The sequence below is a fragment of the Parus major genome, chromosome 28 (genome assembly GCF_001522545.3).
Source record: "Parus major isolate Abel chromosome 28, Parus_major1.1, whole genome shotgun sequence".
In the NCBI taxonomy this organism is placed as follows: Eukaryota; Metazoa; Chordata; class Aves; order Passeriformes; family Paridae; genus Parus; species Parus major.
This window is the reverse complement of record NC_031797.1, coordinates 1,373,929-1,387,406: the sequence shown is the minus strand read 5'-3', so window position 1 is coordinate 1,387,406 and position 13,478 is coordinate 1,373,929. Positions and strand designations below refer to the sequence as shown.

At 54.8% G+C, this 13,478-nt stretch overlaps 3 protein-coding genes across 4 annotated transcripts in view; 2 read left to right on the top strand and 1 right to left on the bottom strand.

The window, feature by feature from the left end:
- Window positions 1–39: 39 nt before the first annotated feature.
- LOC107215610 (AN1-type zinc finger protein 5-like) lies at window positions 40–9,248 on the top strand. Of its 2 annotated transcripts, none has more exons than XM_033520118.1 (6): window positions 40–344; window positions 1,413–1,587; window positions 2,602–2,695; window positions 3,471–3,589; window positions 5,019–5,129; window positions 5,425–5,710. In XM_033520118.1, the coding sequence occupies exons 2-6, from the start codon at window positions 1,437–1,439 to the stop codon at window positions 5,499–5,501; spliced, it is 552 nt and encodes a 183-aa protein (XP_033376009.1). In that variant the 5' UTR covers window positions 40–344; window positions 1,413–1,436; the 3' UTR covers window positions 5,502–5,710. The 2 variants fall into 2 exon arrangements, with proteins under 2 accessions (XP_033376009.1, XP_015507414.1); XM_015651928.3 differs by lacking the exon at window positions 5,425–5,710 and adding an exon at window positions 6,844–9,248 and having other exon boundaries at window positions 47–344.
- A 1,217-nt stretch (window positions 9,249–10,465) lies between these two features.
- Window positions 10,466–12,502, bottom strand: LOC107215611 (protein FAM32A-like). The gene has a single exon (XM_033520119.1). The coding sequence runs from the start codon at window positions 11,113–11,115 to the stop codon at window positions 10,555–10,557; it is 561 nt and encodes a 186-aa protein (XP_033376010.1). The 5' UTR covers window positions 11,116–12,502; the 3' UTR covers window positions 10,466–10,554.
- A 32-nt stretch (window positions 12,503–12,534) lies between these two features.
- The window catches only part of ABHD17A (abhydrolase domain containing 17A, depalmitoylase), a 7,030-nt gene continuing 6,086 nt past the window's right edge, over window positions 12,535–13,478 (top strand). Inside the window, exon 1 of the mRNA XM_015651433.3 lies at window positions 12,535–12,633. The gene's annotated coding sequence lies outside the window, so the exon portion shown is untranslated. The remainder of the gene's footprint in view (window positions 12,634–13,478) is intronic.

The following is a 13,478-nucleotide window of genomic DNA, read 5'->3' as shown; positions in this document are numbered from 1 at the left end:
CCGTCCGGCCGGCTGGGCCGTGCGGCGCTCGGGGAGGGCTGAGCCCGCGGCCCCTTCTCTCTGCAGGGACGCTCGATCGACAGCAGCTCCCGAAGGTTTGTCCGTGTGGCAGCGGGCGCCAGGCGGGACCCCCGAAGCATCCGCCGCTAGCGGGGCTCCCTGGCTGCGAGTGCCCGAGGAGAGGCCGGTTCGGGCCGGGAGGATCCCGGTGTGGCGATGGGAGCGCTGGTCTGAGCCCTGCGAGGGACCCCCGGGTGCGGAGATCCCCGCATCCCCCAGCTGAGAACGAGCAGGGATAAACCAGAGGTGATCCGGTTCTGTCCCACGGGAGCGCTCCTAGCAGGGTAATGATTTCGTGTTCGTTTTGTTTATTCCCCCGGTGAAGCAAGTTCCGTAGGAGCAGGAAGGGAAGCGGCAGAGCTGCCTGGGAGGGAGGTGGTGGGTACTTCGTGGATCCCACAAAGGCACTGCTGCTGGGAGCTCCTGGTACCAGCGCCGTGGCTTTGTGCCCGAGCTGGAGCCACCCGCACCCACCATGGTCCTGCGCACATCCTCTCCCCTTGTTCTGTGTCAGAGCTGGACTGGCTGCAGCCACGTTGTCCACACACACACTGGAATTGTGTGTGGTTTTTGTTTGTGCCTCATGGTTCTCATTTGGAGCACTGCGGTGGGTTTGGCCCTGTAAATGCTACACCGTGTGTGGCTGGAAGAGGCCGGTTCCTGGGGTTGGAGGTAATTGCATGTGATCCAAAGAGAAATTATTAAGATAAATTTAAAATGAGGTTTCACCGTGTCAGCTGTTTTCCCGGGGAAGGTGTTCTGGAATCGCATCTTAATGCTGTAAAGGAAACCTTATCCTCATTTCCAGCCTAACCATGCTAACATTCCCCTTACCCACGTATGTCAGAACAGAGCGTCTGTGGGTTCTTTTTGCATCGCTTGCGTCATCTTCCTGAGAATTAAAAAACTAAACCAGGCTCGAAATGAAAACCAAAATGTGACTGACTGGGCCTGCACTGGGCGTTTGAGGTGTGGGTGTTCACAGGGGGCATCAGTAGTGCTGTGAAGGCACATTTTGTACCGCTGGAGAGCGGATTGTTGGGGTCTGACGTGCCTGTGTGTCACCGAGGGTTTCGGGAGCCTCGTGGTGCAGGAGGGAGAACCAGGAGCCAGTTCCTGTTGTCTTTCCAGTCTGGCTCTGGGCAGCTCCTGGCTGCCGAGCTCTGGGTGGCTTAGGGCCCCAGGACACTGATTTTAGGAGCCCCGAGTGCTCAAGGGGTCTTGTTGTGCACGTGCAGGAACCAGGCTCTCTTGGGATCCTTTGTGCTCCTTCCTGATCAGCTGCAGCACACAATGCCCGAGCTCTCTGGCCCTCACAGCTGTCCCGGGTTTGTTTTTGATTCCTGTTGTAGCTCGGTGCCTCGGAGGGGGTGAGGATGGCTCAGGAGACGAACCAGACGCAGGTGCCTCTGCTGTGTACCACGGGCTGTGGGTTCTATGGCAGCCCCCGGACCAACGGGATGTGCTCCGTGTGCTATAAGGAGTTCCTGCAGAGGCAGCAGAGCAGTGACAGGATAAGCCCTCCAGGTAGAGGATTTTTTTCTGGAAATCTGTCTTAAATGGGTGTCTGGATACAAACTGTTCAGCAACTGCAATAGAGCATGGCGCTGGTAGCTGGCCACCATTTACTTCCTCCTAGAAAAATCATCTTTCTTTTTCCATGGATACCCAAGGCTCTAAATCAAGGACCCAAGCCCTTGAGCACTTTTAGTCCCTGTCAGGAGCTCTTGCTTTCTTCCCAGTCTCACCAGTTTGTGAAGCCCCATCCCAGCCAGCATCTTCCAGTAAGCTGTAAAATTTCACATGTGCTGATGGTGATTCCAGCTTTCAGCTATTTCCTGCTCCCTGATTAGGTGCTGACTGCTGGGAACCATGACAAAGCCCCACAATGCAATTTTATTTGGCCTATTTGTATAATATTCTTATCTTAACAGTGTGATATCTAAAAGCCACGACTTTCAAGGTTTGTTTCCTGCAGTTGGGATGGGAGCAGGGGAAAGATGGTCCCTGCAACTCAAGCAGGGATTTATTTTGCTGGGGGTTTGTGCAGATGCCCCATGTACACAGTGAGAAATGCCTCTGAGAGTTCTTCCACAGTTTATTCCTGAGGGTAATCGTGGCTTCCCTTGAGTCACCCACACAAATGTGCTCAGGAACATGACTTTTCCTGACAAAGGGTTTTCCTAAGACCCCAGCTTAGATCCTCAGGCACAAACCCACATGTGTCTGTTGACACTGGCTCCTTTCAGCAGGTGAGGATCTGCTTCTTACACCTTGGAGAAGTTACAAAGTGCCATTGGGTTCAAGATCCAGACAGCCCTGGTGTCCCACAGAGTCCCATGAACAAATTTGGAGAGGAGAGTGTAGGATTAGGGATATGGGAGTGATCCCAATAGGGGTGTGCCCTCCCAGCTCCAGTAGGGAACAGAAGCATAAAGCTTGCTGGAAGTGCTTGTTTTGTTTTCTCCTTGGCTCTCAAGCACCCGAGGGAACTTGCTGATACTTCTCAGAGACTTGACCAAGCCTGCTCTTGTCTCACAGCACCCAGTGGTCCCAGCAGCAGCCCCATGGCATCTGAGGCGATCGCAGGACAGCACGCGGAGGGAGACTCCACACCTGAGGATGCGAAAGCCAGGTAGGGGCAGAGTCTGGAGGTGAGGGGGGATCTAAACCCTGCTAAAATCCAGCTCTGGGACACAAGGGACAGTCCATCATCCTTTACGTGCTCAGTCTGTAAACAGGCTGGGTCAAACTCTGTGTTGTGGCTCTGGTTTGTCTGGAAGATTGAGATGTCCCTGCTGCTGTCTGATGTGTAGGGTGAGGTACCAGAGGGTTGTTAGTAAATTTAGTGGCATCTCGGTTCTCCTGGAGCCAGTGCACCTTGTTTGTCCCTTGCTCTGTTCAGTCCCAAGCAGTGGGATTTTTGGGGTTTTCCTGTGCAGGGCCAAGTGTTGGACTTGGAAATATCATGATGATCATCAACTCAGAATGTCCTGTGATTCTAAGTGAAAGCACCTGCTGATGATCCAGTCTGGAAGCTGTGACAGCAGGATTAGAGACCTTGGGCCTGTTTGATGGGAAGGAGGACAGAGCTGCACTGAGCTCTACCATTACATTACAGCTCTGAATCATAACTGTGTTTCTCTGCCCCTGGACTTGTTTGGATGGGCTCTTGCCTTGGCTTTGAGATATAATTGGGTGGAAAAGGAAACTGAGATCATCACAGATTCATTCCATTTATGTCTATCTAGAACTTTGATCCCAGATCTCAAGGGGAATTGACCTGCTGTGCTCCTGACCTACTTTTGAACATAAGGAAATAAACTTTATGGGCTAAAGGTTTCTCCTACATAACTGTCCATCAAAATACTTGTGTTTTCTTTTTGTTTGTCTGCTGCACATGCTCCCAGTGCTCAGACTCCTGTGACCCATCAGATGACGGCCATGAGCATATCCAGAGAGGAAACCAGCAATGAGGCAGAGGAATTCAGCAAGACAGATGAAGCCTCATCAGCTTCTTCCTCATCAGGTAGAGTGGTTGGTTTGTCCTTTGCACAGATCTGAGTGACTCTGAGCTCAGGAGTCCATTGGAGCAGCAGGCACAGCTGCTGACTCTGGGGTGTGTCTCCTCCCGGCAGTAAAGGCACACCTGAAAGCTGAGGAGGAAACTCTTGTTTTGGTGACAGGGAGGAGAGCAAATGCTGTGCTTGAGGGCAGGCCTGTAGAGATTGCTCTGTGGGCTGAGGGCTGAGTGGCTGCCAGCCCTCGAGTGGCTGGCAGGAGGATAATCTTCCATGACGCCTCTCCCAGCGAATGGCAGCGAGCCCAGAGCGTCCCACAGCCTGACGCGGCTGCTGCTGGCGGCACTCCCCTGCCAGCTCCCGAGGGGGAGGAAGGGAGACGGATCCATGGGAGCCTTGGAGAGAGGAGATTTGTTTGTGACAATGCCTGGGGCTAGTGGAGGCCTGTTGTTGTCACCCCGTGTGATGGGGGCACCTGTCCCTCGGGGGTTGTTACACAGTGGGTGCCCTGACGTGATTGAGCAGCAGCAGAGTCATTGCCCAGTGTGGCACATCCTCCAGCTGATGCCATAAGCAGGTGATCTGCATGCAGACATCCTCCTTTGCTCAGCTGACAGCTTGCTTCCATTGAAAGCTAAAAAAACCCAGGAGTTGTTGGGTGCTGAAAAGCCAGGCTCTAGTCACCACACATGGCTGGGCACTTTGGGTTTGGTAATCCTTTGCCTGCAAGCCCAGGAGACAATTCACAACAGGCAGGTGAGAGACTGTTAAAAAGAGGCCTGGGAGAACCTGCCCCTTTCATCTGCCTGTGTAGTTTTTAGGAGGCTGCTTAGGGTCAGCTCCACAAAGCTGTCTCTGTTCTGTCTCCTCAGAGCAGCCTGCACTGCAGGTGCTCCAGCGAGCAGTTGGAGCTCCTCCCTCCTGTTGACTTCTCTAACCTGCTTAGGTACTGGAGGAAATCCTGCTAAGCATCAGTGACCTTTAACAATCTGGCTTTGAGAGCTCAGTTTTCCCTTTGGTAGATTAGAGGCAGTGATGGATATCTGTGTAAAGCATTCTAAGACCCACATATGGGGAACACTTACATAAGAGTTAGCAAAAATAATTAGTAGTACTTACAAGGGGTTAACTTTTTTTTCTCCCTGCGAAGATTAACTGTGGGCTCAGCTGACAGCTGTGTTGCTGTACAGCAGCTGAGCTGTAGTGACTATCCAGTCACTGTCCAGTGGCCACTCCAGCTTTGGATTTAAGGCATTTGAAACAGAGAGAAGGCTGTGAGGTAGAGATGTCCATGGAACAAGGCAAATCTCACAGTTTGGGGTATGTCAGCCAGGGCAGTGTGCACACAGAAAGTCATTAGAGCCTCAAGCAGCTTCTGTAATAAAATGAATGTTTGGTTTATTAAGATGAGCAGCAAAACTCTTGCCTCTGTTTCAGGTACCCTGCTTGAGATATCCCAGAACACAGCTGAGGGCAAGACGGCTTCGGAAAAACCAAAACCGAAGAAGAATCGCTGCTTCACCTGCCGGAAGAAGATTGGGCTGACTGGTAAGTGCCTGGCTCTGGGAAAACTTCCCTGTGCCCTAAACAGTTCAGAGTGAGAGCCCTGTGAGCACAGTGCTGTGGTGCTGCTGGGTTTGGAGGGTCAGAGGCTGGAGGTTCCCCACAAATCCATCCTGGACCTGTGGTGCTGCAGGAGAGGAGGGAGGAGAGCTCCGACCTGCAACAGCACTGGCTGAGACAGCAGCCTGGGGAGCATCCCACTCACTGCCAGGGTCCTGGCAGCCCTTGGGAGCAGAATTGGATGCAGCAGCACCTCTTGGTTGTTTCTGCTTCTTGGCAGAAGCTGCTGTAGAGGAAGGCAGAGCTCGCTGTGGATCGGAACCCGCTCCCGGTCAGGTCTGCAGTAAACTTTCATAACAGTGACATGAACTGAGCTAGACCCAAATGGAAAATCTCTCTCCAAGACTCATCCCATTTGTTAATGCTGCCTGATTTCCACTGTTAGCTTCCTGAGAGCAGGATGGCTCTCAGCATGCATCCTGTAAAGCTGGAGAGAGAAGTGCTGGGATGGTGTCAGGGCACTGCTGTCAATGGGAAAATGGCTCCTGGAAAGTGAAGCAATTAATTTGGCTGTGGTTTGTTAATAAAAACATCATTCCCCTAAATTATCTCTGGCATTTAGTGCTTCTCTGGAAAAAAAGTTAACTCTGGAGCTGTGCAGGTCATGCTGTTCTGGCAGAGCACTTGCTTCTGTAGCCTGCTTGGTGCATCCAGCAGCCAGGGACTGGCTGTTTTTCATGGATGGAAGTTCGAATCTGAGCTTGCCTGGAAATACATGATCAGGGCACTGTCCTAGAATAGGGGTGAGTTTATAAACCTGGAGCTGGGCTGGGTACTCTGTGCCCAGACTTCAGGTTGCAGCATGGATTGTTTTCCTGGATATGTGTTTCTTTAAAAGCTTTAAACTACGAGAAGTTCTCTCCTTTAGGATTCAGCTTACAGAGAGTTGTGAATTCATGGCATTTAGGATAAAATTAGTTTTCTCAGCTGGGAGTAAACTGGCACTTTGGAGCAAGGTGTTTGTGGGCTTTACAGACTGTATTGGATAAATGTGAAGGGACAGAGCATGATTCCTTGCCAGCAAGTTTCCTTGCTGTCCTGCAGCACATTCCCTGCTTACTCCCTGCCTTGCTTCCCCAGTGGGCTGTGTTAATGGTAGCACTCTGAGCACTGTCCCTGAGTGAAGTGACTAAATTGGGAATTTTGAAGCCTAAGCAGCTCAGACGTGATCCTGTGGTGCTGTGGTGACAGCTCTGCTGCTTGCTCCTGGTCAGTCCAGCTGCTGCTGTGTGACCCTGGGGAGCTGGACTGGCTTGGAGGGCTCAGCTCCAGCTGCCTGGGGAGCCTGGTCTGGATTAGCAGTCTGGCACTCTGCAGTGCCTGGCACGTCCCTTGTCCGCAGGGAACATGGACAGCAGCTGCTCTGGGAGCCTTTCCCACCAGGTGACAGCTGGGGCTGCCCAAAGCATGTGGAGCTCCCGAGCCAGAGGAAAGCCATGAAAAGGAAAGAGCCACCCATGATCTTCCCCAAATGAGGAATCCCTCTGGCCTATGGGGGACAGCAGGCCCCCCCTCCCTTGCCCCTCTTTCTGCATTGGTGGCATTTCCTGGCATGGCAGGAAGGAGCCAGGCCCTGCCACCTTCCTGCCTGGCTGGATGGGGCCTGATGTGGCTTTTTCCCTGCTCTTCCTCCCCCCAGGCTTTGACTGCCGCTGCGGGAACCTGTTCTGTGCCATTCACCGGTACTCTGACATGCACGCCTGCCCCTACGACTACAAGGCAGAAGCTGCCGAGAAGATCCGCAAGGAAAACCCCATCGTTATCGCTGAGAAGATCCAGAAATTGTGAAGGGGTCTGAGCAGCTGGAACTGCAGCCAGGCTGCCTGGTGCTCCTCCCCTTCCTCCCAGCCTTCCTCCTCCTCCTCCCAGCCCCTGCGGCGGTGCGAGGGTGACTCCGGCAGCGCACACAAACTGGCACCTGGACATGGGGACTCCTCGCACCTCTGGCAGTCAGTTGGTGTTCCTCCTCTCCCTTCCTGCCTGTCTGACAGCCACAGCTCAGCTGATGTGTTCTCAACCAGCTTCTCAAAGGAAAAGGGACCGTCCTGCCCCGCTGCTCCAGCGCTGAGACCTTCGGACTTGCCTCTTGCCGGGCGGTTTGCACGGTGTGAGCGGCCGGGCCCTGCCAGGCAGCCTTTCCCTTCCTGGCAGCTCCGACTCCTGCAAACCAGCCAGGACTTGTGGCTGCAGTCCCTGAGCAGCTGCTGGACTCTGTTCCCTCTGCCTGTAACCCCGGGAGCTGGGGGATCCTGGCAGCCAGGCTGCCGTCTGCTCCCCGGGAGGTGTTTGCTCTCACATGCAGAGAAGTTGATTCTGTAGTTCCAACACCCCAGACCCCTCTCCCCACCCTTTGTTGACGCTGTTGGAGAAGCTCCAAAGGGGCTGAGCAGTGATGCTGGCACAGGGAAGTCACTTTGTGGCGTGAAGTGGGCAGGGCAGGACCTTCCAGGAGGTTCTGCTTGCTGCCTTGTGCAGTGAGGGAGCCAGGGACACCCCTGCTCCAGCCTCCTGCTTCAGCACCCCTGGATAACCCCAGCTGCTTTCCCAGCAAGGTGTGTGTCCCTCAGCGCTGCCTGTGCCTGCTCTTCTCCCGTCTTTCCCCTTTCTCCTCTCCCTTCTCTCTCCCTGCCTTCTGCCTTACACAAGTCGCTCTCATCAGGGTTGTGCACAAAGCTCAGGTCCCCACACCTCTGCTTCTGGACCTGTCCCTGCATCCAGGTGACAGTGGGGTCCCCTCCTCCCATGTGGGCCATGCTGATGCTGGGGAGAGCTCGGGGAGCTCACCCAGCTGCCCTCTCCTGCCTCCGCCCTCCCTGTGTGATGAGAGGTGGGGCCAGGTCCCCAGGAGATGCTCTGTAAGCCAGCCAGAAGGAACTGGGGCACAGGGAAAGTCACGAGAAGGGGCCCAGAGTGCCCAGAAGTCCGGGTGGGGGCTCAGAAACACCCATGGAAAGACCCAGGGGGCAGGGAGGGGTGCTTGGAGGGCTCTGGGCTCACTGAGAGACACAGAATTCCCTGAGGTGCTGGAAGGCCCAGGGAGGGCTCCAGGGTGCAAGAGAAGGCAGAAGGAGAATTTTGGGGTACAGTGAACATGCTCAGAGGCCTCAAGCATCCCAAAAGGCACTTGGAAGGCTTTGGAAGGCTCTGGGGGTGCACACACTCACACACACAATGAAGGGAGGTGCAGGAAAAGCCCAATGCCATCTCGGAACCACTCCAGAAAGGGCACCCGGAGGGCTCTGTTGGGAGAACCTGGGGCTCAGGCATGCAGCATAAGATGGGCTCCTGAGGCACAGCCACAGCTGCTTCCATGCCCAGGGGATTCCTGGGAACACCAGGAGCAGGGCTGTGGCCATGGGGCTCTGGCTCTCACAAGCAGAGAATCCCGGACATGTCCCAGGGGACAAGCAGCAGCCTCTGTCCCACTGCTGGCCATCCCACGCTTCGGAAGCTTTTCCCTGGGTGTCGGAGAGCAGAGCTGCGGGGCCCAGCTGGGGATCACAGCAGCTCCTTCTTTCCAAGAGCTGTTTTCCTGCCCTGCTTGTAGCAGCTCTGCCCAGGTGCTGGTGGGGGATCCTTCCGAGTGTTTGGATTTTCCAATCTGCTCCAGCCAAAGCAGCGTGTGCTCTGCCAGCTGCCATCCTGAGGTGGCACCGGTAGCATCTGAGCCTCCCAACCTGATGCAAAGCCCCGCTCCAGCACAGAGAGGAGTGAGGCTGCCTCTCACCAGCCTTTTCCTCAGGTTTTTCCTTCTGGATAACATTGACGTGTCTGGAGCACGCAAGTGGCTGCACGTGTTACCCCTGGACACACCTGGGCCGTCAGCACGGAGCTGGTGGCTGGGTTTGCCACTCAGCTTTTGGCTGAGGATGATCCCTCACTCAGGGGAAGCAGGAATTGCAGCCATCAGCCTGAGGAAGTGCAGCAGCTCTCATGGATCCGTTGGGAAAGCCTACAGCCACCTGCTTCTCCAGCACTGCCCTTTGCCCTGTTCCTTCCTCCCTGTCCATGAGTGTAAATACAACACAGTCTAGTTTGCTTGGATGCTGTGGGTGTTCTGTTTCAGGCAGGGATGTCTGTGGGGACACCATTTGGCTCTGGGCTCTTCTAGGGTGGTTGTGGGTTCTACCTCAGTTTCCCTGTGGATGATCATTCATAGTACCTGGTGCTGGCTGGGGATCAGCACCCTGGACCCTCCAGATCTCAAATCCACCAGGGGGTTGGACTGGATGATCTCCAGAGATCACTTCAACCCTGCCAAGTCTGGGATTTTGCCTTCTGGCTGAGTAGAAAGCCCTGGATGGGGTTTGAGGGGCTCTGAGTTTCTCCCGGGTTCCCTCTTGTCTGCTGTCATCTCTGCGGGGTGGAGTGGGACTCCCATGGGGCAGGAAAGGGAGTTTGGGACGGGCCCCCAAAGCCTCCCCCCCTTCCCATATCCATGTGGGGGCATTCGGGCAGTGTTTGGCACCAGGACTGACTTCAGCAAGGCTTTGGACACAGTCACCTGTGACATCTTCGTAGGCAGACACGGGAAATGTGCATAAATGAACTGGTGGGGAGGGCCTGGCTGAATGCAGAGCTCAGAGAGGCCTGATAAGCACAGCAGAGCCCACCTGGTTCAGCACTGTCCCCAGGGATCAGCATTCCAGCCTGGTTCAGTGTGTGTAGCGATGACCTGCTGGAGGGATAGAATGGATCCTGGTCAGGTTTCACGATGATTCAGGCTGGGGGGGCGACTGATTCACCTGAAGGCTGTGCTGCCATTCAGAGGGACCTTGGGCTGGGTGAGAGCTGAGGATAAACCTAAGGAGGTTCAACAAGGGCAAGTGTAGGGTCCTGCACCCAGGCAGGAACAACCCCAAGTGCCAGCACAGGCTGGGGGTGACCCACTGGAGAGCAGCTCTGCAGAGAAGGACCCGGGGGTCCCGGTGGATGACAAACTGTCCCCGAGGCAGCAGAGTGTCCTGGGGCCAGGGGGACAATGGGACCCTGGAGGCCTCGGGAGGAGCGTGGCCAGCAGGGCAGGGAGTGACCCTGCCCCTCTACTCGGCCCTAGTGAGGCACACCCGGGCTGCTGTGTCCAGTTCTGGGACAAGAAGGACAAGGAGCTACTGGAGAGGGTCTAGCAGATGATTTGGGGTCTGGAGCATCTCTGTGATGAGGAGAGACCGTGGGAGCTGGCTTGGTTAGTCCAGAGAAGACTGAGTGTTGGATGTTTGGTTTTAAAATACAAGACTATAAAATGAAATAGTACAAAGTAATGAAAGCTCAGAAGTTATATTTGACAATATGAAGAATGGACAGATTTCCATGGCAGCCCTTGATACAAATCAGAGCTGTGACAGCCCAATCATTTAGTCCAGCTGACTTTGGGAATGTCGTAGTGCTCAGTCAGAGCATCCAAGTGCCTGTTCAACTCCTCCACTTGCTGCTTGTGGGTTTTCGACGCTTTATTCAGGACCCGCTTCATTTGCCGCCTCTCCTGCATCTTCTGGAAGGCCGCCTGTGCTGGGGTCCGCTTGTCCAGCCCACGCTTCTCCTCCTCCTTCTTGTGATCTGCTCCAGGGTCTGGGCTTTGTCTTTCCCCTTCTTGTGATCTGCTCCAGGGTCTGGGCTTTGTCTTTCCCCTTCTTGTGATCTGCTCCAGGGTCTGGGCTTTGTCTTTCCCCTTCTTGTGATCTGCTCCAGGGTCTGGGCTTTGTCTTTCCCCTTCTTGTGATCTGCTCCAGGGTCTGGGCTTTGTCTTTCCCCTTCTTGTGATCTGCTCCAGGGTCTGGGCTTTATCTTTCCCCTTTTTCCGCTTGCTGGCCCCCAGGGCGCCTCCGCTGCCCTTCAGCCGCAGGGGACCTCGCTCCATGATTGTTCTCAAACTACAAGATTTTCCCCAAACTTTATACAGTCCAAATCCCATAGAATTCCATCGGTTTAATTGTCATTAGTCCCGAGTTGTGCAGGTCTTAGTGTTTGGTTTCCTATTGGATACGGATTGTTAATTAGGACTTCACTCCTGCATTTCCTTACCAGCCTTTTCCCGGTGTCTCTGGAGCAATGTTTGTGGATATTTTTTTTGTGTGTGTTTTTTCAGTTTGTGGATTTTTTCAGTTTGTGGATGTTTGCTGATGGTTCTCCAGTGGCCCTTCCTGGTCGTTATCTCTCGTGTATCTTCGTGCTGCTCTCAGCCTTCGGAGATGCTGAACTCATCAGCAACCAAAGCAAGAATGCTTTGGAAAGAAACTTCAGTTCCCTTTCTCCGGGGCAAAGGCAAACAAACGTGACTAAAGTTAGAAAATAAAATTTTTAAACTTGGTATATTTTCCAGTGTTATAAATGAAATTCAGCCAAATTTTTCAATAATAATTTTATTGAAAGATTTGCAAAATCGAATTTTGTAAACAACTACAATCACTGTCAGCGTCGAGCCCGGGATCGGCGCTGGGTGAACTCTGAATCAGCCTCTGCCGCACTGATTCCCCCAGGTTCACAAACTGTCTTCCGGAGAGCTGAGTTTTATACAGGTTTTTCATCTTGAGGCTATGCAGCTTTAGTTTCTTCTTTTTCTTGTGTTGTTACACATTCATATTTCTGCTGCTGGACTGCTGATGAGTTTACTGAGAAGGAGATGAAGTTTGAGTGGTTTTTTTCGAGAGGCAGGCTTTTAGATGTACAATCGTGGTGAGTTTTTCCTCAGAAAGAGATGAAGTTTGAGTAGTTTTTTTTCGGGAAGCCGACACTGAGATGCGTGTTCCTGGAGAATCAGATCAGGTTGGATAATCACCGGGTCATTAGAGCGCTTATCTTGATTGGGTGCACTCACTTCTCGGTGTTATCTTAATTGTTTGGTCTTTCTCTTGCAAATTCTTGGTTTTCCAGCAGCTACTTTTGCAATCTCAAGTGGCTTGTGTTTTTTACATTAAACACGCTTTTATACTTGATTTTATATGTCTACAGTAGACGTGAATTATACCAACATATATTACACCAGCAAGAGGGGATCTCACCAATCCACACACATATCTCCAACGGGAGTGCCAGACTCCTTCCAGTGGTGCAACGGCCATAAAATAAACCACAAAAAGTCCCACCTCAACATGAGGAAGAACTTTTCACTGAGGGTGACAGAGCACTGGACAGCTGCCCAGGGAGGCGGTGGAGTTTCCCTCTCCGGAGACATTCCAAGCCCACCTGCTGCAGGTGGCTGGTGATGATCTCCAGCCGCCCCTTCCAGCGCCATTTGGGATCCAGGGACCGAGGAGAGGCCGCGCCGCGACCCCGCCATGAGGCGGCCGCGCTGTTCCCATGGCAACGGGCGCGGGGCGATTGCGTCACTTCCGGTCGGGGCGGGGCCAGCGCCGCCCCCGCCTGGGAGGCCGCAACGGCCGCGGGGCCTCAGGGAGCGCCGAGCGGGGCCGGGGGCCGGGAGAATGTGCAGGTACCGGGCACGGGCCGCACGGCCGGGGGGCTGCGGGGATCCCCAGCGGCGGGGGGAGCGCTCACTGTGCGATGATGGAGGGTCCCACAGCGCGGTCACAGGACGGGCAGGCCCCGGCGCTCGGGGGAGGCCACGCTGGGCAGTGTGGTGGGGACACAGCGGGGGGGTCAGTGAGGGTGTGAGGCCCTCCCAGAGGCAGTGGGAGGTGAAAGGTCACGCTGGTCAGTGGAGGGGGGAGGCCCCGGTGTGTGTAACATCCCCCCGGCAGGCGGGAGAGGCTCACGGGGGTCGGGATGTCCCACGGCAGGCGGGGCGGGCAGGGGGAGACCCACGCGGGTCAGTGTGTGCTCACGGGGATCCCTCAGTAACCGGCGGGAGGTCTCGGAGAGATCAGTGGGGGGGTCTGGGGGCTTACACGGGTCTAGTGGGGCTGTGGGGGACACACACACAGTGATCGGGGAGGGGTCCCACTACTCGGTGTGTGTTTGGGAGGTCCCCCGGGGATCAGCCAGGGGATTGAGGCCCACAGCAGTCGATGGGGCCCGCACGGGTCAGTGTGAGGGGGGTGGGGGGGTTTCCGTGCGAGGTGGGAGCGCCACAAAGGACAGTGAGGAGGAAAACTCACTGGTCAGTGCTGGGAGTGCCGCACGGGAGGGTTGGCGGGGAGGGGTCGGTGGTGGGAGGGAGGCCAGCAGCAGGCAGTGGGGGAAAGTGTGTGTGCAGTCGGTGTGTGAGGGCTGGGGGTCCCACAGCCCCACCACAGTCAGTGTGTGAGGGCTGGGGGTCCCACAGCCCCACCACAGTCAGTGTGTGAGGGGTGGGGGTCCCACAGCCCCACCACAGTC